At 34.0% G+C, this 24,554-nt stretch overlaps 1 protein-coding gene across 3 annotated transcripts; it reads right to left on the reverse strand.

Moving 5' to 3' along the window:
* Positions 1–357: 357 nt before the first annotated feature.
* LOC149803796 (ras-related C3 botulinum toxin substrate 1-like) lies at positions 358–17,671 on the reverse strand. 3 transcript variants are annotated; one of them, XM_089953599.1, is made up of 5 exons: positions 17,531–17,671; positions 12,831–12,902; positions 9,711–9,811; positions 3,139–3,201; positions 358–1,833 (listed from the first exon to the last, which is right to left on the reverse strand). In XM_089953599.1, the coding sequence occupies exons 2-5, from the start codon at positions 12,859–12,861 to the stop codon at positions 1,549–1,551; spliced, it is 480 nt and encodes a 159-aa protein (XP_089809725.1). In that variant the 5' UTR covers positions 12,862–12,902; positions 17,531–17,671; the 3' UTR covers positions 358–1,548. The 3 variants fall into 3 exon arrangements, with proteins under 3 accessions (XP_089809725.1, XP_089809723.1, XP_089809724.1); XM_089953597.1 differs by having other exon boundaries at positions 9,711–9,828; XM_089953598.1 differs by lacking the exon at positions 3,139–3,201 and having other exon boundaries at positions 9,711–9,828.
* Between the last annotated feature and the right edge of the window lie 6,883 nt (positions 17,672–24,554).

A 24,554-nucleotide genomic window follows, 5' to 3' on the forward strand; every position in this document is an offset into this window, starting at 1 on the left:
TAATGCATAGATCAGCATATTAATATATATATCAATAATGCGTAGATCAGCATATTAATATATATATATATATCAATAATGCGTAGATCAGCATATTAATATATATATATATCAATAATGCATAGATCAGCATATTAATATATATCAATAATGCATAGATCAGCATATTAATATATATATCAATAATGCATAGATCAGCATATTAATATATATATCAATAATGCATAGATCAGCATATTAATATATATATATATATATATATATATATATATCAATAATGCATAGATCAGCATATTAATATATATATCAATAATGCATAGATCAGCATATTAAAGCATGAAGGTCAAGACCGGCATGTCTAGCCTAATTGCTGTAATATAAAAAAATGACTTTGATTCCAGTGTAAGAAGCTGGAGAGAGCATGTCGCAGAATGAAATAACTTCATAATGATTAAAGTATGACAAAAATGCATCAAAGACTGAGTGGACATAATGCCAAATTGCATCAGCATCATAATTATTCAATCCAAGTATGCAGAAAATGCATCAAGAGGTTTAGGGAATATGAACAAATGAAAAAGCTTTAAACAAAACCTTAGCTTAAATTTTCAATTACTTTGATCTTAAGGTAGAAGGAACAAGTATGCATTTCAGAAAATGACTTGAATTAGCTTTTTGACGATTCATCGCTAGCATTAAGAAAGTCATCTACGACTTTAGAAAAAATTAAACAAGCTTAAACCAAATTCCTTAACGTACATTTTCAATGACTGTGACTTTGAGTCCATGTTGATGGGGACTAAGGAGTGTGTTACAGAATGCCAAATATGGGGACTAGGGAGTGTGCTGTAGAATGCCAAATATGAGACGAATCTATCAATGGATTTCGGAAATAATTCAGATGAAAAATACTGTAACCAAAACCCTACACACATTTGTAAGACTATGACCATCCACCAAGGTAGAATAGGCAAAAAGCATGACATGCAATGATTTTCTTAGCTGTATAATGATTCTTTGCGAGTCGAGTAAAGAGTTTAAGAAATACGTGCAAACAAAAAGCGTTAACCACACTTAACAAACTACTGATGATTTCAATGTCGTTGCCAGAAAAGCGAATAATGTGTGCTCAACAAAAATAAATCAGCACAGATCTCCTAAGAAGTCTTATTTATGTCTAAGTATTTTGATATATTAATACTGGCAAGCAACTTTTCTTTTTTATTAGAAAATAAACTTGTGAGAAATTTACCAGTGTAAAGTTTTAAATTAATCTGAATCGCTAAAAGGTAGATACGACTTTCTTATAACTTATAATAATATATGAACATGCAGACTTACTACTGATCTTATTTCTTTAACGTAGCTGGCATAAAAAGGGAAAAGGATAAGAAAGACAAACGTTTTTCAAGTGTTCAGTATCTACAACCCCAAATATTCATAAATCAACAAGAACAATTAATAATAAATATAAATTATTTGTTTTTGGGCAATGCATATGAACAATTGTCCAGTTATTGCACCAAAACAACATAGGTTATCTGAAGGTTATACAATTAAACATTGTCGCTCTTTGTTATATAGTAGTTCAGTGTTCATCACAGCACTTATTGCTTCATTGAAAACTAGCTGTAAGCACCTCTGTGTAAGGGCGGAACACTCTACGTAAGCGACTGCCTTAATTTCGTTAGCCAGGATCAGTCCTTGTTCATGGGTAATTGGTTTCTTTTCTTGTAGTCGTTTTCTTGTTTCTTTGTCTTCTCTCAAATCCAGTTTGGTTCCCACTAGAATGATTGGTATTTTGGGGCAGTGACGGTTGACTTCTGGAAACCACTATAAATATAAAAATTACAAGTGTTATCAGACCTAATTGCATGTAAGAGTTATCCTTAAATTGAAAAAAAAAAGATTCCAGTGTTTCTTACATGTTTAGCCCAAAGAGCGCAATGTAAATTAGGGTTGGAAGTGGAAAATTAGCATATTATTGTCAACCTCATTACTTAACGAAGATGTACTACTAAACGTTTGTATCAGTCTTTATTTTTCTAATACTATATACATTTAAGCTCGACATAGCAAATGTCTGGATTGAAAGAATACTTATTTAAGTTAGAATGTATGTGTTTTGTTTTGCCTTTGTGGGTTCTAATTACACATTCTTGGCAAAATCCAGCCGAGGAAATGGGAAACAAGTGCCGTTCCGAAGGATACACTGAGGCAGCTGAGGCTAGCCTGGGTGGGTATCGAACCAGAGACCTTTGGATTATAAGTCCGACGCTCTATCAACTAAGCTATTGTGACTCCGAATGTGTATACATTTAATATTTCTTCCCTTTCTCAATGAAATTCCATTCGGTGTAAAATAATAATCCAGTAACTACTGCTTGTTATATAAATAGGCTCCGTTTTATCTTTTTAAAAATTATTTTCATCGTATAAGTAAATATAATAAATAATTCCTTTCCAGGAAAATACGACATATTAGATATTTCACATATACGATTCCTAAAAATGACATAACATGATGACAAAGCAACGATTTATTTTGTATTTCCAACTGAATGGTGAAGTTAATTAAGAGAATGAAAACTGATTATTCTAAGGAAAAATATGAAGGTCAGATTTAATCAAAGATTTTTAAGTTAGAAAAATGAGTAGTTTGATGTATAAATTACAAATTTTTCTCTGCATTAAAAGTTAAATTGCAACTAAATATTTAGAGTTTTCTTGACTGACAGTGTAAGAGAAATATATTTTTATTACTGTTAATCATGCTCCTGACATTACGCATATTAGTCAACTTGTCATCCAGTTAGAGTATTTGAATCTCCCTCATTAGGCATGGATCTAAAGTGGTGAAAAACAGGTATGTTACAACTACACCCTGCAAATACGGTATAAAGCCGTATTAAATAAGTTGGAAAAAAGTCACGTTAAATTTGAAACATCCCCACGAAATTTAATATACATACATGATCGTGTGAGAAGTAGAGCTTAAATTCTTGTGTATTGTTACTGCACTATTGTTGTGTTTCATATGAAATTATTTGTTATTATATCAAGTCTTAAAGTCAGATCTCAATATTATAAACATTGCAAGTTTTTCAAGAACACAAATTGCCCTCATTAACAGCTTACCCTTTGCCTCACGTTCTCAAAGCTAACTGGACTGATTAAGGAGAAACAGATAATGAAAACATCCTGAAAAAAATATACAAATTTGGTTGAATGGACAAATCTTTTAACTGTAACATTACACATCCGCCTGTCAAATATGTGAATTCACTAGTATTTGTAAAGTTTCAAGTTTTTATTTTGTGGAACCATAATACACAGAATTTGAAAGACTCATTATATAAGAATGTAAGAATTTACCTCTGAAGCTAATAAAGGAAGCTACCCCCATTGGCTTTCCACAAATGTAAGTCATGACAAAATTATTCATGTAATGCATCACCGCTGAAATATGAAACCCGCCAATCATGTACATGTATGTCACTATTTAATGACAACATAGCAGACCTGGCCTAAAAAAAAAGATGCTGCAAAGATGTATTATCCCCAAATTTCTCTCAGTTATTCTCAGTTAATCCACCTTATCTCCTAAACCCATTCCCCACGGATGCACCAGTGTAATACAAATTAAATAAGAAGAAACAATACTATTGGAAAGTCTGAGTTATTTTATCTTGTTAAATGCAGGAGGGTTTAAGCCACAATTCACATGGATATATGAGCTAGTGTATACACAGGTATGCCATTTAATAATTTCATTAACTGTCAACAAACTGGGAACTATAAATTAATGTTCTACTCATCAGAACTATAACTAATATGCCAGAGCTTAATCTAAGCTGGTATTTTATAATGATTTTAGTATTTCTTTCATGATAAACCCCGATGACAGATGTCCTACATACTGAGTGTTCATCTTTAACTTTATAAAAAATTAATCCACAAAATTTGGTCAAGCAATCTAGTGCAAAACATAAGTTACTTTGCAAAGTCCATTAATTTATCCATAATGCCAATCATCTTTGCCTTGTTTAACCATTAATCTGTACGCATTTTTTTGCATACATCAAGACGAAGTTCTCTACAAACATTTAGTTATGTGGGTGCTATAGAACCAATGCTATTATGGAGCAACCATAATTTTCTTTTGGAGACATGGACCACGAATTTGCACAAAAGAAGCTGTACACTTTTCCAGGGCCAACCACATCTTCTTTATAGTAAACGGTTTTTGTCATGTCAGTCAATGATCTAGACCTTTAACCTTTATATCCCAATTGAATACGTTTCGTCATCAATCCTCAAGTGCAATCTGACCACAAAGTTTGAAATCTATATCCGGTCAGATTCTTGTGCAGAATCAAATTGGTTAAGTCAGATAGATGGACTTACAACATACCAGTTTTACACTCTTCCTTGTCGTGGGTGTGTTAAAAAGGGATTGGACTGTTTATTATTTTTACTGCAGAAAGTTTACGTTTGTATCTGAGTTTAAAACTAGAAAGGAATGACGTTTCTACCAAAGTATTAAATTGTTCCAGTTAAGTGGTCTTAGAGCTTTTGTGCGTAGTATAAACTGTATTGTTGGTCACTTCATATAAAGTTGAACTTCTCAAAGACAGTTGTAAGATATAGCCACTCCCTCCATTCTATTATATATATATATATATATATATATATATATATATATATATATATATATATATATATATATATATATATATAGAGAGAGAGAGAGAGAGAGAGAGAGAGAGAGAGAGGGAGAGAGAGAGAGATCATATATATATATATATATATAGAGAGAGAGAGAGAGAGAGAGAGAGAGAGAGAGGGAAAGAGAGAGAGAGAGAGAGAGAGAGAGAGGGAGAGAGAGAGCATATATATTATTACTAAGAAACAATGCAAATTCAATATATATAAAAGTTCCCCTCATAAAGATAAAATAAAGATTTATACAGTAAAGCTTTCTTGTTATCAATAGTGAACTAACATATGATAAAAATACTTAAGACGAAATATACAATGAAATAAAGAAGTACAAAAGATCAAATCTTATGAATGTCACAAAGTATAAACACAACAATACAATATTTCTATACACGTGAAAGTGCGTCAGCTATTAAAATGCATTTTTCCTTCACGTGCCTGATGTCATTATTGTATTCCTGCAACATCAAACTCTACCTTAATAATCTCTGAAATAGTTTTTCATCTTGCCAATGAAAGTAAGAGTGTTGTGATCATTAAACACAATAATCGGAGAAGGACATTAATTAATACGGACTTCAAAGTGTTGCAATGCCAATATCAAAGCAAAACATTCCTTCTTGATTGTGGAAAAAATGTTCTGGTACTTATTTAATTTCGTAGAAAATAAGCCCACTGGCTGAATCTCACAATTTTGTCTTCTTGAATCAATACTGCACCAACACCAACTTCATTTGCAACAACAGATATTTTTAATGATCATTCTAAATTTGGAACTGAAAGAACTGATGCTCCCTTAAGTATCGCCTTTAACTTATCGCAAACTTCCTGCCATTTTTCAGACCAATGAAACTTAATTTTCTTGCTCAACAAATTTGTCAGACGTTCAGCAATTACGAAAAATTAGAACAAAATTTCCTAAATTATCCAGCCATACCCAAAAATTCAAATCAGTTGATTTTTACTGATAGGCAGAGGGGTACAGATATATCCTTGACCTTATTATATATAGGTTTAACTTGTTCATATCCAACATTATGTTACAGAAATGTAACACAAACACAACTCACCTTTGGATTAATAAATTGTCAGATTTGCATTAGTGAGTCTGTCAAAACTTTCTAAATTGTCTCTAAATGAAATCTTTCCAGGTGTCGTTGCAGATGATTACATCATCGATGTAAGCATCATCATTATCTAGACCAGACGTAATGATATTCATTAAACGTTGAAAAGTACAAGGCGAACCATTCATTCCGGGGAACACTTTATTTTGATAAAGTCCATCTCGAGTCACGGATTCCGAAAATTCCTTTGCCCTTTCCGTCAGTGGAATTTCACAGAATCCTCTCAGAGGTCAAATTTGGTGACATGCTTTGCATTTCCAATGCAGTAATCAATTTTTGGAGATGGAAATGAATCTTTTGCATCAGCTAATTTCCACTTCTAATGACATGCTTTAGTAGAATTTCAACCCAAGTAATCGGTTGAAAGTTGTTTCAATCTGATAAAACATCTTTGTCACATATTGAAGAAAAAAATCAAAATTCTTCATGAACTATATTTCCTTGTCAAATCTGCTCAAGGTTTGTTCAGCAGCATTTGATAAGTCCTCTATTATTTACGATTTAGTAATTGAAGCCAGATTTGATGGCAGGATAGATAATTTGTACAAATTTGAAAGGCATTTATCCCATGATGCTTTATGCCAAATTTGTGTGAAATGGTTGCCACTGGTGATTTTGAGAAGCAGGTAAAATAGCAATTATTGAAGAAGATTTAAATTTTTCTATTTTTTGGTAATAGTAATGATATTTGATGGGTAATGACATCATTTGCACAAACATGAATGGTCATCACGCCAAAGTGTTCTATAACAAATTCGTTGAAAATAGTCTGGCATTTTTTTAAAGCTAAAAATAGTAACGGTTGCTTGACGTGTCTGGACACAGGATGAAGGGTCATGCCATAATCTCATATGGCCTTACAGTCGATTGAGTCTTAAGCTAAGAAAACTTCAAACAGACCTGTGATACTCAACGAAAATCAATTTTTTGAGAAAATTGTTTCTTCTATAATACCTACTTCATTACATTGCATTAATAAAAGTTTCTGTGCTACCACTGAATCGAGCACTCCTGAAGAGATGGAAAACGTCTTTCTGTCTCTCTATTACTTAGACAACGGGAAGCAACTATTACAGCTTAACTTCCCTTTGTACCCATTACATAGCTACAGTATATATGGTTTAACCCAGTTGTTTTTTTTTTACTTGAGAGAGTCCTTCAAGGATGGTCGCATTTCGAGGAATAGTGGAAGGGATTATTTGAAATGTGATCAAGTACAGATTATAGAAGAAACATAATTTTACTCAAACAATTCTTTTTTTCCGGCAAATAAATTACATAATCACATTACATCAGGAGAATAGGTAAGATGAAGGGGAAATACTGAGCATTCTACCTCTATGTGTCATCCAGGATGATCATGCTTGCTTTGTTAACGGATGAAATTCTCTTTTGTGTTAGTTTAGCGCAACGGGAGATGGGATCCCTATATGATTGCTCTCACTGTGAAAGTGTTTCTTAGGCGCAGTCAGCGAAAGTGGCCAATACCTTGCTTGTACTTTCATAAGCGCTAGTGGGAGGATAATGTCCGTGCAACTTCCACTGGCCCGATGAGACTCCTCTGCGGGCCATGTTCTGCAGATAATAATTAGAGAAAGTGGTTGGGAATGCTATCGAATCGACTCCGCTATGCCTTGAATGGAGACAATGAGTTCGAATAACAGGCTAGTGGAAATTGCATGTATTTCATATTCAAGATTTTAATGAGGCGGATCTTGGACGTTCATATCTCTCGAAGTATTAGTCGGGGAGAGGGGTCGGATATTTCGTTTTCGTTTGCCACTTTATGACAACCAATTTTGGCACGGATGGAACAGTGCCTATCTGGGCTGTTCGAGCGGGGTGAATATTCCTGGGTACGATTGTCGCCAGTGGTTTCAAATCGTAGATTTAAGACGTCTCCCATCGCAGATGGGCGATAAAAATTATATGGCAGTCCATCTCCCTCACTTTCTGTAATATTTTCCTATCAGGACTAATGGGAAGGGAAAGTGCAGGTACATACTCCGTCCAAGTTGACTGACAGAACAATTACGGCCCTTGCTTCTTTGTCCCGAAAAGAAGATACGATGATGGATAATTTATTATTTCACCTCGTTCCAAAGCATTTATGATTGGGCTGCCTCATTGGGCGCAAGCTCAATTGAATATGCAAGGATCGAGAAAAATATTTAGTAGGTGTCCTCTCCTTGATAAATCATTGTTGTTATTGGTTTAGCGCCATTTTTCAGCAAAAGATAGGCCATATAATTATTTATCATAGTTATAAATTAAAATGTTGGAGAAACTTAAAATTGTAAAATGATTCCAAAGTAATCTTGAGTAAGTTCTATTAAAGCACAAAGAATGATTAGTTTAGTGTAAACTTCAGGACCAAAAATATACTGGTACGCCAGTTATCGATATGTCGTTATCCAGAACTCCTTTAAATAATTCGCCATAGTTCCAGGATATATTCCAACAAATGAGCACTTTCTATTGCCACTGAACAGTCAAAACATGTTTTTTCCTCTCAAATAATGTCTAAGCACAACATAAGACGTGTCTGCAAACTTGATGTTACAACAGAAACACAAGAAATAAGAATGATTACAAAATGTGAATTTATCTGCTTGCTTAGTTCTCTTCTTATATACACCTTCAAGAGTCTATCACGACTATATCTCGCAATATACTCCACGTGACATATCTTGCTACTCAATCTAATATTTCAAAATACCTATTCGTGTGACCTAAATCATCCAATAGTTATTAACTTAATTCTTCTAAGACACCACCTAACCGATCTGCCCAGTGGGAAAAAGGACGAATCTCGTAAACATATTAATCAACATTTTATTTTAGTAACGTTCAAAACATACGTAAGCATCTATTTATAAATTCTATGCAATATTTCGTTCATTAATATCTTAAAATTAAGCTATATGTAATCACTATAATTTAAAACGATAAATAAAAATTACAAAAAATTAAACAAAATCAAATACCAGGAGTTACAAAAACATATTGTTATATACATAACACTGACTTAAACTGGATATAGCAATAGCCACCTGGAGGGTAGATAGGGAGATAAGCTGTTAGAATTACTTCCATTTCTCTATATACTATATAGACAAATAGTCTTTCTGCGAGGTCTGTATTTGGAGGTAGCAAAGAACATTATCCAAATGTATTTGATTAGATAATATATTAGCCGGAGAAGTTTCTGTCCTATTAATTGACGACGTTGAGGGAGATACGTGTGAGCTTATTGTAGAACACGTTTAAGTGTATAGTTTCTTGTATTTGTTGAGAATGTTTTTGTTTCTATAAAGTATTTACTTAGCCTTGAACATTATGTGAATGTTTAACAAGTTAGGCTATGGCACATAATTATTTTCAGCCCTTTGCAGAACCAATTACAGAAGATCCGGTTGACCTTAAATGTGCTGCACCAAGGAATTATCCCTTTTAGATCTTTCAAAGCTATTAACGTCGGACTCCAGATGCCGATTTTACTCGCTTATAAGTTGGGTTCAACAGCTAAGTGCATAGACCCAGATGTGCCATCGCATGATTCACCACTTAAACTGGAACCTATGCAGTTTGTTAGAAGTAAATAGCATAACAAATATTACAGACCCTGATCTGCCAGCACCTTGTGATAGCAGACAAGTGTTTATGTTGTTTGGACCCGACTTATGAGTGGATATACATTGTATATGTCACTGCAGACTGTTCTGTTGCTGCGTTCAGACAATGATATATATGTATTGTGCTATTCACAAGCAAGACAATTTATCAGGTTTAGGGACATTTATCTGGATGATCAAAAAATGTTCCAATACTTGTTTGCACTATATTTTAGTGGATACTTACTGTCTGGGGATAGGAAAGTGGACGCAGTCTGTCGTAGTCCTCACAACCAGCTGTATCAAACAACTGTAAGTTGATTGATGTACCATACGCCCTCACATTGACTGAGTAATTAGAAAATCTGGGCAGTAACAAATTTGCATTAAACTGATGAATTCATGTACATATAGGTATTTTGATTATAGCATTGTTTATCATCGATAAAACAGGGCTGTTTATATGTTTCTCAACTTCACAATACAAGAAAATACGGAAAAGATAAATTATATTACATGATTTCTTGCAAGTTCTTTATTTAAAAAGTTGAAACATATCACTGTAATTTTACTTTTTGTCGTGATGATGAGCTGATTTCTACAACATTAGTTATGCACCGAATAGGGTGGGTAGGGGTATTGTCTTTTTGTAATAATAGCTCGAGTAAAAAAAAAATTTTATTACAAACAATCCTGCAATACATGCTCTCATTTTCATCAGCAACATCTTTTAACTGGTCGAGAAATGACCAGATGTAAAACAAAACATATTTCGCGGCCTACTAACCACGTAGTCCTGTCCAGTTGAAGCATACTGCAATCTCGATGAAAATATGGCTATATTATTTGAACTCGATTCCACGCCTAATGATTTTATGTGAGAAAATGTATATCGTACTAAGTAAAAACCTGACCGGAGGACAATGGTCTGATTGACAAGTGGAGTATACTAAAAATACTTCGAATACGCCAAAACGTTTATTCAGTCTTTAGCTCAAAAAATATCTCTCAGTGGAAAGGTACATTTTATTGTCTTTTTATCGAGTTTTAAAAAAGCTTTTGATAAAGTATATCATGGTATTTTATGGTCGTCATTAATAAGTAACGGTATCAACGGTAAAACAGTAAACATTTTAACAGATAGGTATAGAAATGTAAAAAGGTGTATCCCGATAATAACCGCCAGTATTTCAGGAAATGAAATCAACTACATGGTTTTTGAATTCTCAAAACTTATTAGACAGTTTTAGTGTGTTTTTGAAATGTTTTATTCTGTGATATAAACTAATTGCTTGCTACAGGTCAGAATTTTCGGGATATGAATTTAGTAGAGATATTGAAATTGTACAAACAGCTTTTGCAAACAGTATTCAGTGTTCATAAAAATACCAATAATGCGATTGAGTTAAGGGGAGAGCAGAAGATACCCGCTTTGTTCCATTTATTTTTTAATGATGTATTAAAACTGACTAAAATTTGTAAAAATGCATCCATTTCGCTTCCCAAACCAACATTATTTAATGTTGAAATTACTGGATGAAACTAGCTATCTCAACTGGTCTACCAAAGGTAAAGACATGTTATTTCAACTGGTCTACCAAAGGTAAAGACATGTTATTTCAACTGGTCTACCAAAGGTAAAGACATGTTATTTCTCTTCGGGTTTAGGTATGTCGCGCTAAACCAGGATGTTGAAGACGAAAAACTATCTTACTCCATATTTTCGCAAAGAATTGAGCATTCGACTTTCCAAAACAGGTAAAACAATATTAAGAATTCACATAAATGTGTGTACCGTTAATATATAAAACTAAATTAGAACCGTAAAAAGACTTCTCATATGGACTGTCATATTTAATTAGTAACGTTTGTACTAAATTCAGGGGCTCGGCTTACATACTGCAAATAAAGACCGATAGGCATACTAGAATAACACGAGCAATATTTGGTACTGTGACTTACGTCGGAAAAATAATGTTGATACAAGATGAATTCTTTTTCGGTTGTGTTTGTCCAGCTTACGACCATTTAAGAAAGAAATAATTTAATCTAGTTCACTATCTCTAACCGTCTGTAAAAAAAATTCTATCCCTTACGAGTCACACTAATATATTGATTATACGAAATCTCTCTTACTATATCAATTCGGCTGTTAGTCTTCGACAATCTTTGATAATTCACACGAATGGTGAATGATACAGTTTGTGGTAGAAACACCTTTATAATATCATACACTGATTCTTTAAAGGAAATTGTGTATGCATACTTAATTGAAAACCGCATTTAATTCCTGCACACCATGGCGCATACTATATTTATTTGTAGAATGTTTTGCAGAATAGGTCTGAGTACTAAATTTGTGAATCTATTATTATTATTATTATTATTATTATTAAATACTTACAGCAGAAAGAAAAACTGTTAGTAAATGTGGAAATGAAAAATCTGACCATTGCTGAAACTGGAGATTATCAGTTTGACATTGTTGCGAGAATATCTTTTGTTAGCACGATTCTGACGAGCTGCAAAGTGCACATGACCATGGAATATCTGCACTTGTTTTCTTGTATATCGCAATTGAACTGCATTCTTATTTTATGTTTTTGTTTATCTTCTGATTAACTGATTACTTATATTTATTCATTTCTGAAATATTTTCTTCGTGTCTTGTACGTTTAATGACATTTTAATACATAATTTGCTATTATCATACCGAGGAAATGGGGCCTAATTGTGTCTTTATCCAATGAAATACCTAGGCAGATGACCCGGGATGGCACGGATCGGTATTAAATACGTGACCCTTGGATTACGAATCCAAGGCTATATCAAATGAACTACCGAGGCTTCCTCCCTATTTATAGTAAAAGCGCGTTAATAATCTCCAAGCATAAGATTAGAATAGAGCTATACTTATCCTTAAAGCTAAGTGCAGTGCATAAAGAAATATATGCACGCTATATTTAGCATTTAGCCTGGACTAGCAGCCTGGGTATGTCCTATGGCAAGACAGCAGACACTAATATTTATATGTGCTGAATTTGTTCGTTTGTTGTTAAACACCAAACAACTTACTGATTACAACAGTCCGATCTGATTAGATGAAAACGCATATCTAATTATTCAGTAAAGTACATTTCCCTCTGCTGTATTTAAATGTCCATTTTGTACATACAAACACTAGTAAAATAAAGAAAATCTACGTAATCTCAGGAAAGTTTTGCTATTTATTGCATCAATAGAATACAATCATTAAGATATCAAAAGCAAGATGGCAGCATACGAACTGTCATGTTGGCATCAATATAAAAAAAGAAAAATCATGAATTCGTGTGATTTAAAGTTTATATTCAAGTTATATACGTACGAAGTTGGAACATTTTTCCCTGGGAAGGCATTGGTGATATAGCTGATCAGAAGACAGGTCTTACCAACCGAACTGCATAGGAGAAAACAAAGATTATTACCAAGTTTGGTCCAAACACATCATAAGGGAATGAATACTAAATCACAACTTATCCAGGCCATCAATTGGTCCTTTAATGATGCCAAATTTAAATTCATTTCTTCAATATTGTGGCATTATGGAACTTGATAAAAGTGTTTTAATGACACACGTGATATTGTGTGGTGTATTTAAGAACCAAAGATTTTGTTTTTGTCTTCTCAGCAGTAATTTTTCTATGGTCAGAAAAGATTCTGTTTTTTTCGGCTCAGAAATACATCCCAAAATTGTACCAATTTACACGCTCAAACTGAAATGGAGTGTTTAACTACAAAGAAAACTGAAATACCCTAAACACAATGATATACTGCAAGTAATTTCTACATCAAGTTCATGCAAAAGTTATCGATAGGTTGGTCCTAACTGCTTTTGCAAGTACGGAATTCTGTATTTTCTCCATAACAATACACGAACTATGAAAACCAATAGTTCTGTTCAAAATGAAGTTTTGCCTGCTAAAGTTCAAATGTTTACACTGTCCAGCCAGAAATCAGAGGCACATGTATATCAGGGTCCAAAGTCACTGATGTCCAAGATAAGTCACTTTCAAAACCTATTACTTACAATTTTTTCATTATTGATTCCGCCATTTCCACTGAAAAAGTGATACGTATATCTCTCCATTCTTACACAAGAGAGAATGTTAGTGTTAACACAAACATGTATTACAGTGATAGGTTATATTCTCGGTCGTGCAAGTGTGGAAGCTGCCCAATTTCTACACAATCGCAATAAAATTAATCGTGGACAAAATTAGTTGATGGAGAAAGATAACATTGTGATCATACACTATTTCAAATTTGAAATGAACTGGATAAATAGTTATTAAAAAAGTAAGAGATACATGCACAACATTAATAAGTTCAGGTGTCATATATATTGACCCCGTGGTCCTAAACACAAACTTGACCTAGGGGCAAGAGTAGTAAAGGGTTAGATTGTGATATCACAAGTTGCGACATCACAATTTCAGTATGAAGTGATTAGTACTGAACGGCCTTATTTCATTCTGCATTGATGTGTAGTGCCACCAAACATCACGGTCCAACACTGCTTTTATCTTGTGGTTTAGTATGTTTCTACCTTGAAATACATTATACTTTCCATACGAAGAAAATTATGTTGTCATAGTAACAGCTTAGAACTATGGATAAATAAAGTCTTATCAAAATTAAATACAAATAAGGACATGTTTTCTTTATTGTGAATCATAGCATGTATCTTGTCTTTGTCAAGCACAAGGTCTTGACAAGAGGCCTAAATGTACCTAATAATGCTCACCTGCCTCATATAGTACACGCACCGTGGATGATAGAGTACCAACTCAGTCCGATTGATGTGAACAGACTGGCAAGGAATTAAATGCCCACTATGAGTAGCTGGTGTCCATTTAGTATGGTGTATCACCACTATCTGCTTCTGGTATATTCGCTCCATGAATCTAGATATTAAAGGCACAAATGGGGGACAGCCAGATCTAATAAACCCGACTAAGGCAAATGTCAATTTCATAATTTTTAACTGTATAGATTGTACAGTGGTAATATTTCTTGTGGTATTTATTAGTAGCCTAGCTGGGAATAAATAAAATAGCAAAACCTCTCAGGTTTTAAATATTGTGGATATCTTCCCATTCCTATCTATAACATAGCGTACATCACAAAAATTGCCAAGCTACAAAGTTCACCCTTGTCGATATGTACATACACCAATTATATGTACATACACCTATGATATGTGCATACACCTATTACATGTACATACACATATTATACACAGAAGTTGAAATTGACATAATGTTCTGTATCAAGTGATAACTTCAATGTTCCTTCTCAGTAGATGTTATTTCATAAAAGCGTTTTGGGTATATGTTATTCATTTGTAATAGTTTCCCTTTATTCTATAGTGTTTCCAATACCCACTTTGATGAAATTATTGAAAACATTAATAGAAAAAACATCGGAAAGGGATTACAAAGAACTATTTATGTTATATATGCATGGTCAATAACACTTTAAGATTATGACATGTGAGAATATCGTAGCTTCGTATACGGGTATTCAAATCACAGTTATTGCATGATCTATGCTGCAAAGATGTTCTTTTGTACATTTAATGTTAAACTTTGAAAATAACAATGCTAGGTAGATAAAATTAGGGGATACTGACAGTTTGGAATGTAAGACATAAAATATCTCCACTGAACACTTATGCAATGTACCTAGTTGGAGATGTTACATGTTGATATCAATCATCAATCTCAAAACACGAAGTTTCATACCGTGTCAGAGCTAATCAGTACTTGAACATCATTGTACTTTTGACTTCCTGGATCATCCAAGTAATGTACAACTACAATATATGTACTCTACACAAGTCAAGACCAATGCAAACAACTGCTGAACTGCCATTTCATATGCAATGGACGATCAGGGTCTATGTACTTTGTTCTACTGACTACGCCATACAAACTGTAGATCTTTGTGTTTGAAGTCTGCAGTTGGGTTCGAGTTATAAGCGAGTATAGTAAAATAAAACAAAATGTTGCACCACTTTATCAAAGAATTAATTAAACTTTCACTTAACAATATGACGAATAATATTCATAGAATTTTCTCAGAACACTTGTCAAAAGGTCAGACTTAAAATCAAGTAGTACTCAAGAGAGAATTAAATTACTGAATTTTCATTTTATCTTGCTCTTAATTTCTGGGATGTTGCACAAATGATACAAATGTTATTTAACTATTTCTGCACGACACTGTATATATTAAGGCAAATAAATTTTACCATGGACAATTGAAGCAGAGACAAGTCCAACTCCAAAGAGGCTGGACATATGGATTCCAATTATGCGCTGTCCTTTTAGGCATTTTTCTTTTCAAGCCTGCCTAGGTATCAACAAGAATGGATTGATATGCGTAGATGATCTTGGATGCAGGTGGTATATATAAATGTGTCCTTATTTATGAATCAATAGACTCTACCGTACAAAACATGGTCTCACACAGAGGTTTAATGTGGTGATACAATGTCAAAAAGCAAAAACACAAATCATACAAAGATGGCAGATAAATGATGGTGTTCTCTGTAGCAGGACAAACTGTATTATGATTGCAGGAACTATCATCAAGTCTGTAAGACTGATCAGAATGGTACCTATTGCAACTTCAGTAATTTGCCTTATACCAGTACTGTAAGTCTTTGTAAGGTAGTGACATCTGTCTATTCAGGAGGAGTGGCCATACCGAGATTTCCAATATGGCTGCCATGGAGGCCATATTGGATATCACCATTGACAGTAATTTAAGTTCAGAACAAATAACTATTATTTTCTAAATGTATTAGACAGCTCATTCAAAATAATAGCATCATCGTTTCTAAAATAAGTTTTGCCAAATGTGTTTTAATTCCTGGGACAGCTAAACTATTTCAATATTTTAGGCTGTATTGTGTTTAAAACGTATAAAATCAACCAATTTGGAAGCACGCTTTCTCAGAATTGTTTTGAAGTCTCCAGAGTCATAGACTGGCGTCTTTGCATTTTCAGAGCTGGTTTCTTTTGCCAGAAGTAAGAGCTTATGATAACTGCCTGTAGAATTATCATATACAAATCTCAGAGCACTCTCTTGTATTTTTCAAGCTTGTTAGTGATCAAATCACTACAGAAATAATAATTAATATAAAATGTAGTTGAAAAGGGTAAAAATATGTATGGTTGTCTGTATGTTGATTCTAGTTAATTTATGACCCATACTTACAAAAGTGATAGTTGCATTTAAGTTTTCCAAAAGAGATTTTTTACATGTGTGAATCGAATTGCTGTCGGTAGCCATTGTCAATCGCATCTACTTGAGCTTCCATTAGACGATCAGGAAAAATAGCTGACTGTAAAGTTTTCTTAATTCGATCTGTAATATTTCCCAGAAGGATTGATATCCCCACTTTAACAGGAATTTGATTCTCTCTAGCAGCTCTTCTAAAGTTTAACGTCTTATCATTTTTTAACTTCTTTCAAATTGATACTGATTACATTGAAATATTGCGCCCATGTTACTAATGTCCTTAATAGATTTGAAACTCTGATAGTTCAAGGATCAAAAGGAATATCCTTTCCAATGCCTAATAACATATGTACATACATATTATTGAATATTTAACACATTTCTCCCCATGCATTGTTAACCTGAAATTCAGAATTTTAAGTCCTAGTTTTCAAAACCAGAATTAGGAAGATAGTAACAAACTGAAACAAACATTTAACGGTTCTTTTGAGAGGTTGTTTATAAAAATACTGATTTTATCTTTTTACTGGGATCATTATTGAAAACTTGCTACGGTATTCGAGTAGCTTCGATTTTTGTTATTCATTCCTAAGCATTTCATGGATTAATGTCAGCCATTATAGTCACACAAACATTCTCTCCCCCTAACAGCTCTATTGAAGAAAACGAGTATTATATAGATCATCGTGCCTCTTAATGTTAGGCTGTTAATGTTATCTCTAATGAACATGCCCCACAAATTTACGTTTTCCTGTGGGGCAATTGATGAAAACTTACCCATCGCCAACCACCACACATCTGATTGTCTGCATTGCTGCTGTCAGATATACAGATCTTCAACACCCATTATTGTGCAATGAAAGATCTTAGAGCTGAGAATTTCTTTGATTGATACGACTGTTTATAAGGGCTGTTGCATTTATATAGTGATCCCTGATAAGAATCTATTTTTACAAGGAGCACGTGTCTTACCACTTAACTCCTTAACAATACGTATAATTGACTAACACTAATTTTTTTTTATATTATATGACTTCAGTAACCATATTAGTTATTAAATGTGATTGAATTGTATGTTTAATCGTCCCGGATTTGACGTATTATTTTTGTTGTTGATAGAAGCGGCTGTCGTAACGTAAATAATGACATCACTTTGGCAGCAGGACCTTGGACCTTGCTTTGTACGCCGAGTACGACGTTTACAGGAATTCTAACAATCCACAATTCAGTACGAAATATCTCCATATTTAACATTTTTATATTCAGACACATTCCATATATCTGACCTCTTTTACACCACCGGTGACCATCGCGTAATTTTGAGTAGTATGTAGCATCAGTATGTGGCAGAATGGATTTGGGTCATAGACAAATAAACATGAACAATTTTTAGTAAAAGTGGGAACTGCATTTACTTAATAATAAATATTAGATCGATGGAACCATTTTGCCCACCATAAAATCGCTGGGATAATTGGTGATGGATTGGTACTCTGTGCATACAATATTATTAAAGAGTTATCTTCCTTTGACACGGTACTAATTTTATAATATATTTCTCCCTCGAAAACTCACACAAAACGTGGTGGAAAATACAGAACGCGGAATCTGCGATGACATGAGTGATAGAGGGACCTCTGAGCCATGAAAAAGTGAACGCCATCCTGACTCGACATTTACAATCAGAAGACAAAAGATGGAATATGATTGTTTGTATGCATGTGGAATGTGCCTCACAGTCGGGGTGATATTTGACTTAGATTTGTCACGCTTAGTGTGCAGAGCTAAAGGCGATAACGAATTCCACTACTTTGAATTCCCAATGTGAGCCAATGGGAATTTCTAATCTTGACAATTTTACCTTATTTTAGAGCAGGAGAAAGAGAGAGAATGCAAGATTCCACTTCCTCTCAGGAATCGTCTCTCATTCCAACTGCATTAAGATATAACGTTGTCCTCTTAATCTTCGTGAGGAGGGGCATCTCGACATCCCTCGTGACACTTGTGAGGGATTCTGAAGTTTGACGTAGGCTCAGTATCCCATAGAGACAAAACTAAATATTGGATGTTTTGCAGCCATTGCGCTGTATTCTAAGGAAATTAGACCATACATTCTCTGTCCACACTGCACATATTTTGTTTGTGATGCAGAACGACTTCCACTACTTTGAATATCTTGCATTTGTGGCACTGTGTTGTCATTTCCGTAATGGAAGAGAATACGAAAACAAGCGCATACAAAATATATATTTATGAGTGTGCCTCTAATTATAGTATCAAGTGATCACAATCCAATTACTTTCATTAACAAAATGAAAAACAAAAATCAGAGATCGATGTTGTAGGAATGCAACATTGACTAGGAATAGAACATTGACAAGCTGTGTATAAAAGTACAATAGTGCTTTATGTATATTTTGAAACATCTCTATGATATCTTTCTATCAAATTTTAATTATTATAATATCATACATATATTTGACTAATATGCAATATTGAATATTATTGTATATTTATTTTCTTTTTATGAGGAGAGGTGTTATGTAGATTTAATCTGTATTATGTGCTTGACCTTTGTCCGTGAATGAAGACATTTACTGATATTTGAGTTCAAGTTAAAACTTACAGTGTTCCGGAAGAGAACTTCAGTCGTACACCCTGGACATTTTATTGTCACAGATATTTATATAAGGTTGCGATGAGCAAAATTATTTCATTCTTATCTTCAGAGCATTCTTTGGAATTTTTTCAGTTGTGTTTAGATATAATGTGGGAGGAATCATTTATTAAAAATTAGTCTTTGGAATACCAAAGTGTTCATTGACCTTTTGGATTAAAGTACTGTTTTGGAATTATTCTGAATTCTTTCAAAGAAATTATGGATTATATCATTGTGATACATTAAGACTGTTGGTACATCAGCTTGGTCAAAATTATTAGCATATCAGCACATTCAATAATGGGATTCATTCGGAGGACTTTAATTTTGAACCTGCGATAAACTTTTAGTATCATTTGGGATTTAATTACAATAATGTAAGTTCCTCTTAAATCTGAACTTTGTAACTTAACGAAATGAATTAATTGTTTATTTTAAAGAAATTGCTGGTTTCCCCATCTTTTCGTTACTTAATTTAGGACAGTAGAGTCGTGGCATTATTGATGCATATAAATATAAATAACTGAAACAATGCCAGCCGCATTATAAATAAACGAGCAATCATTAAAATCAATAACTAAAGATAGGGACCAGCAAATTACACCAGTGAAAATATATAATAACAGATAATGAACAGTGTGTACATATCATTTCTTTCTTTTACGAAACAAGATCATTGAAAACAAATCTCTCTTAAATAAGAAGAGTAAATGCCAAAGCAGTTTAAATGAATATAAGATATGCCGGATAATGAACAATGAATACACGCCACAAATCTTATGTGGGATGTTCTAGGTAACATGTGATTTAAATTGCATTTTAATTGTATCTGATAGTATCTATATGAATAGCTACGTTCTTTACTTTACTTGGGCTTTTTACTTTACTGTAAGCAAACATCATTTGCAATTCTGCTGCTTTTATCAGCTGATACTATTATGGACAATGTAATGCAGATATTATTCAAACATTCTTAAATGCTCCAAGAAATGGATTATCTTAAACTAAAATTACTGAATATTACCAATTGTTTTCTGACATGTGGCTGATAACATGAAAACCAACATTTTTGTTTTACGTAACCTTAATTAAGTAAAGGCAAATGATGACTTACGCGATTTACATGATGTTTCAGACAGCAGCAAAGAAAAACTCCACTTTATAATAATTTAGGAAAAAGAACTTAATTTCTTATTTCAGAAATTGTTTTTCAATTATTTCTCAGCATCTGCTCTCAAATCAGCATTCATTAGAGTAGCTTCAAGATATTTTCCTCCAGTGGTCCAAAGTGATTAGCCATATCAATTTCATACGGAAACAAGTTGAAGTCAGCTCCCTGTTGCACCTAGGATTCCAAATATAGGGGCCACTGTGTGCCCCATTCTCGCCATATATAGGGGACATACAACATTCGGCATCTAAATCATATCAGACTGTATATGATCAGCTGGAGAAATAAGAGTTTAAAAAATCACAGCATGTGTCTTGTCTTTGTCAAGCACAAGGTCTTGACAAGAGGCCTAAATGTGCCTGATAATGCTCACCTGCCTCATATAGTACACACACCGTGGATGGTGGAGTACCCACTCAGTCCGATTGATGTGAACAGACTGGCAAGGAATTAGGTGTCCACTATGAGTAGTGGATGTCCATTCAGTATGGTGTATCACCACTATCTGCTTCTGGTATATTTGCTCCATGAATCGACACAAAGGCACAAATGGGAGACAGCCCGACCAAATAATCCCGACATTAGCAGGTGTAAATTTAATGTCTTTTAACTGTTATACTGTACAGTGGTAACATTTCTTGTGTATTTTTAGTGGCTGGGAATACATTTCTTTTTAAAAACGCACAAGAAACATGAGGCTATAAATATTTTGGATATCTTCCCAGCCCTATCCATGACACAGCGTACATCACAAAAATTGTCCAGCTACAAAGTGCATCCCTTTTGATCGATTATATATGTATACATACACCTATTATTTATACATAAACCTATTATATATACAAGTGGAAATTGACATACTGTTCTGCATCAAGTAGTAATTTCAATGTTCTTTCTTAGTAAATGATATTTCATAAAAGCGCTTTGGATATTTCTTACTCATTTGTAGTAGATTCCCTTTATTTTATACTCTTTTCAAGGCCCACTTTTGAAGAAATTATTGACAGATAATAGAGAGAAAAAAAAACAGGAAAGAGATTACAACGGAACGCATTACTATTTATATGTTACATGTAGGGTCAAGAACAATAAAGCATTATGGGAATAGTAGCTTCTTATACTAGAATTAAAATGACGACTATTGCATGATTTATGCTGCAAAAAATGTTCTTCTGTATCTTTAATGTTAAACTTTGAAAATAACATTGTTAATGAGAAGGTATGTGTGGAATTGTCTTCATCCCATTGACTGTTGCTCTTAATTAATGGTCATTCATATAATGAACAATGTAATTTGAATGGAGAAAAAAAAAACAGTCGTCACTTTATTCTAGAATCTGTCTGCATTATACAACGTTCGTACTAAGCTTAAGGCTATAGATAAGGTGAATGCTTGAAAATGAAAACAGAAAACCAGATAGACTGGGAGATTTGTTGGATGAATCATGGTATAGGACATTCCCATTGGTCAAAAAAAACCCCAACAAAACAGGAATTTGTGCCGCATTTGTGGAGGAAAATATAATCTGTCAACAGAACGAACAGCTGATCGAGAACCAAAATATTCTGATCCAAAAGCTTCTGTGTTAAAATTTGCAAACGTTTGTTAAACACAAAAAGTAAATGTACCATGCTGTTTTGCTTAAAGATGAAATACATAAATTGAATGGAAGATGGTCAATTGTTTATGTTTCCAGTATCTTGGAAACTGAATTGATTTGAAATGGAAATAAACTTATAAAATAAATCAATGTAGGAAATAAAGTGTAACCTCTTCTTTGATTCATTCTGCAAGAGCTCCACACCAAGTTATATGAACCGGACGGATACTTATATATTTACAATAAAGAATTCTTAGACTGAAACTGGTTATGATAAATCAAATTTAATCCCTTCATCTGAAACGGTTTTAACATTATGAAGTGGAAAGTATAATATAAAAATCAATATATAACACCATGACACTAACATTGAAGATTACACTTCGAATGTGGTACATAACACACCAGCTAACAATGACATCTTTTTGTATCAAGATGCATCACTTAATTTCAAAAGGCTGATGGAAAATATTAAAAAAATATACTGATATGTGACCACGCCCTGAAGACTCCAAATGCATCGACAGGCCTATTATAATCCACAATTATAACAAGTTTCATCTCTTAATTTAAACAGTTTAAAAGTTATGAAGCTCAAGAGAATCATGAAGGAAAGATAAAACAAACCTAAGCTATGACCTTCCCATTGAGGATAGCACTCCAAATATTGTATGTAACACACTATATAGTAATGAAATGTAAGTCTTCCAAGTTGCTTCCCTTGATTTTAAACAACTTTAAAGATATATAATGGAAGGGAAAGTACGAAGAGGGACAAAACAAACAGTAATTGTGATCTTAAAGATAAGACCCCAAATGAGGTACCTGATATACCTTCTTGTGATGATGTGTAAGTACATACAGTACCAAGTTTGATTTTTTAATCTCAAGCAACATCAATGTTTAAGCAAAGTGTGAAGGACAGATATATGGGCAAATAGAAATGCAGATAGTATGTTCCCTACCGTTCTTCAAAAAGATGGAGAGGACAGTATATAAAGCAAGAGGACCAAGTGGGCCTCACATCACTCATCCTAGGACCTGACGTGACAGCCTGTGAATGCAGCTTCAAATACGGAAACTAGTAGGGAAAGAAAAACATATCTTGTTGCTACACCACCTATTAATGTTCGTGTTTATCATTGGGAAAATATTCTGTATGTACCAATGTGGTGGAGATGTTATCACATCTTTTCTGGGCATTTTCAACAAGAAGAATATTAACATGGGAATATATCGTGGGATTATAAACACATATACAACATTAAAAAAAAATTTTAAGGAAGAAAGTCAATTTCTTTTCGAGATCAATGAGAGGCCCTGAGAAGGGCCTTTGGGTTTATGTTAACTTTATTCCATGTTAACATAGAGGGCATCGTATAGGCCTCCTTCTTTTCCTTAAACTTTGGATCACTTCTGGTACGTAAATTAAAACTCTCTTTAAACAGCCTTGCCTTTCTACGTAGATTCTTCTTTTCCACAAACTTGTATCCGTCATCCTGACAATGGTCCACGATGATCGGACATACTTCGGTAAGTCCGTACGGAACAGCATTGAAGAGACTAGAGTAGAGGATTCCACGTTGGTCCATATCTTGTTGATGAGAACAGGTGAAGGAATGCAGTGAACTGCGGTTATTTATAGAGGAAGGGAGGATAGAAACGGATTGAGTTCATTGACAAATCCAAACACGCGTTACAAAATTCAGTCACCACACGTCCAATCCGAAGACAGCAGTCTGTGACGTCACATTCCTTATATAGAGGCGCTAGCGTCTGTGCGCAGTCAATCCATACGACAGTTTTCAATCATGACGGAAACTCAGAAGACGATGAATTGGGGTGCACCGGCCGTGGAAACGAAAAGCAATGGAATAGCATCGATCACCCAAGTTAACCCGGACTTACTTCCAGAAGAGGTGAATTTCAGTTGGGATTTTGTGGATTTTCTTACCTCGCAAGAATTTGTTCCGGAACCAGTACCTTCGCCACCTTCTCCTTCTTTACCACACGTGGAGAATTTTAAACAGAGACAGAAAGAAGAATTGGAGAAATTTATACAGCAGCAAAAGGAAGCAGAACAAGCTTTTCTCCTTCAGTAACAGGAGCAAGAAGAAGAGGTAAGAAAGAAACAACAAGAAGAAGCAGCAAAGAAACAAGGGTGTGAAAGTCAACCGGTCACGGTACTGTTAGACATCTTAGCGGAGTTAAGAAGTCTGAAACAAATTTATCAGACTTTTTTATTACGACCGAAGATAAAAAGACCTTCCCGAGCTAAACATCCCAGTCCTGTGTCTACGCCTGCCATACTACCCTTAGTGATTTCTACCAAATCATCGTCAGGACGCAGTCCAGAAGTAGGCCTTGGCC

The sequence above is a fragment of the Sinohyriopsis cumingii genome, chromosome 3 (genome assembly GCF_028554795.1).
Source record: "Sinohyriopsis cumingii isolate HCF-2022 chromosome 3, ASM2855479v2, whole genome shotgun sequence".
In the NCBI taxonomy this organism is placed as follows: domain Eukaryota; kingdom Metazoa; phylum Mollusca; class Bivalvia; order Unionida; family Unionidae; genus Sinohyriopsis; species Sinohyriopsis cumingii.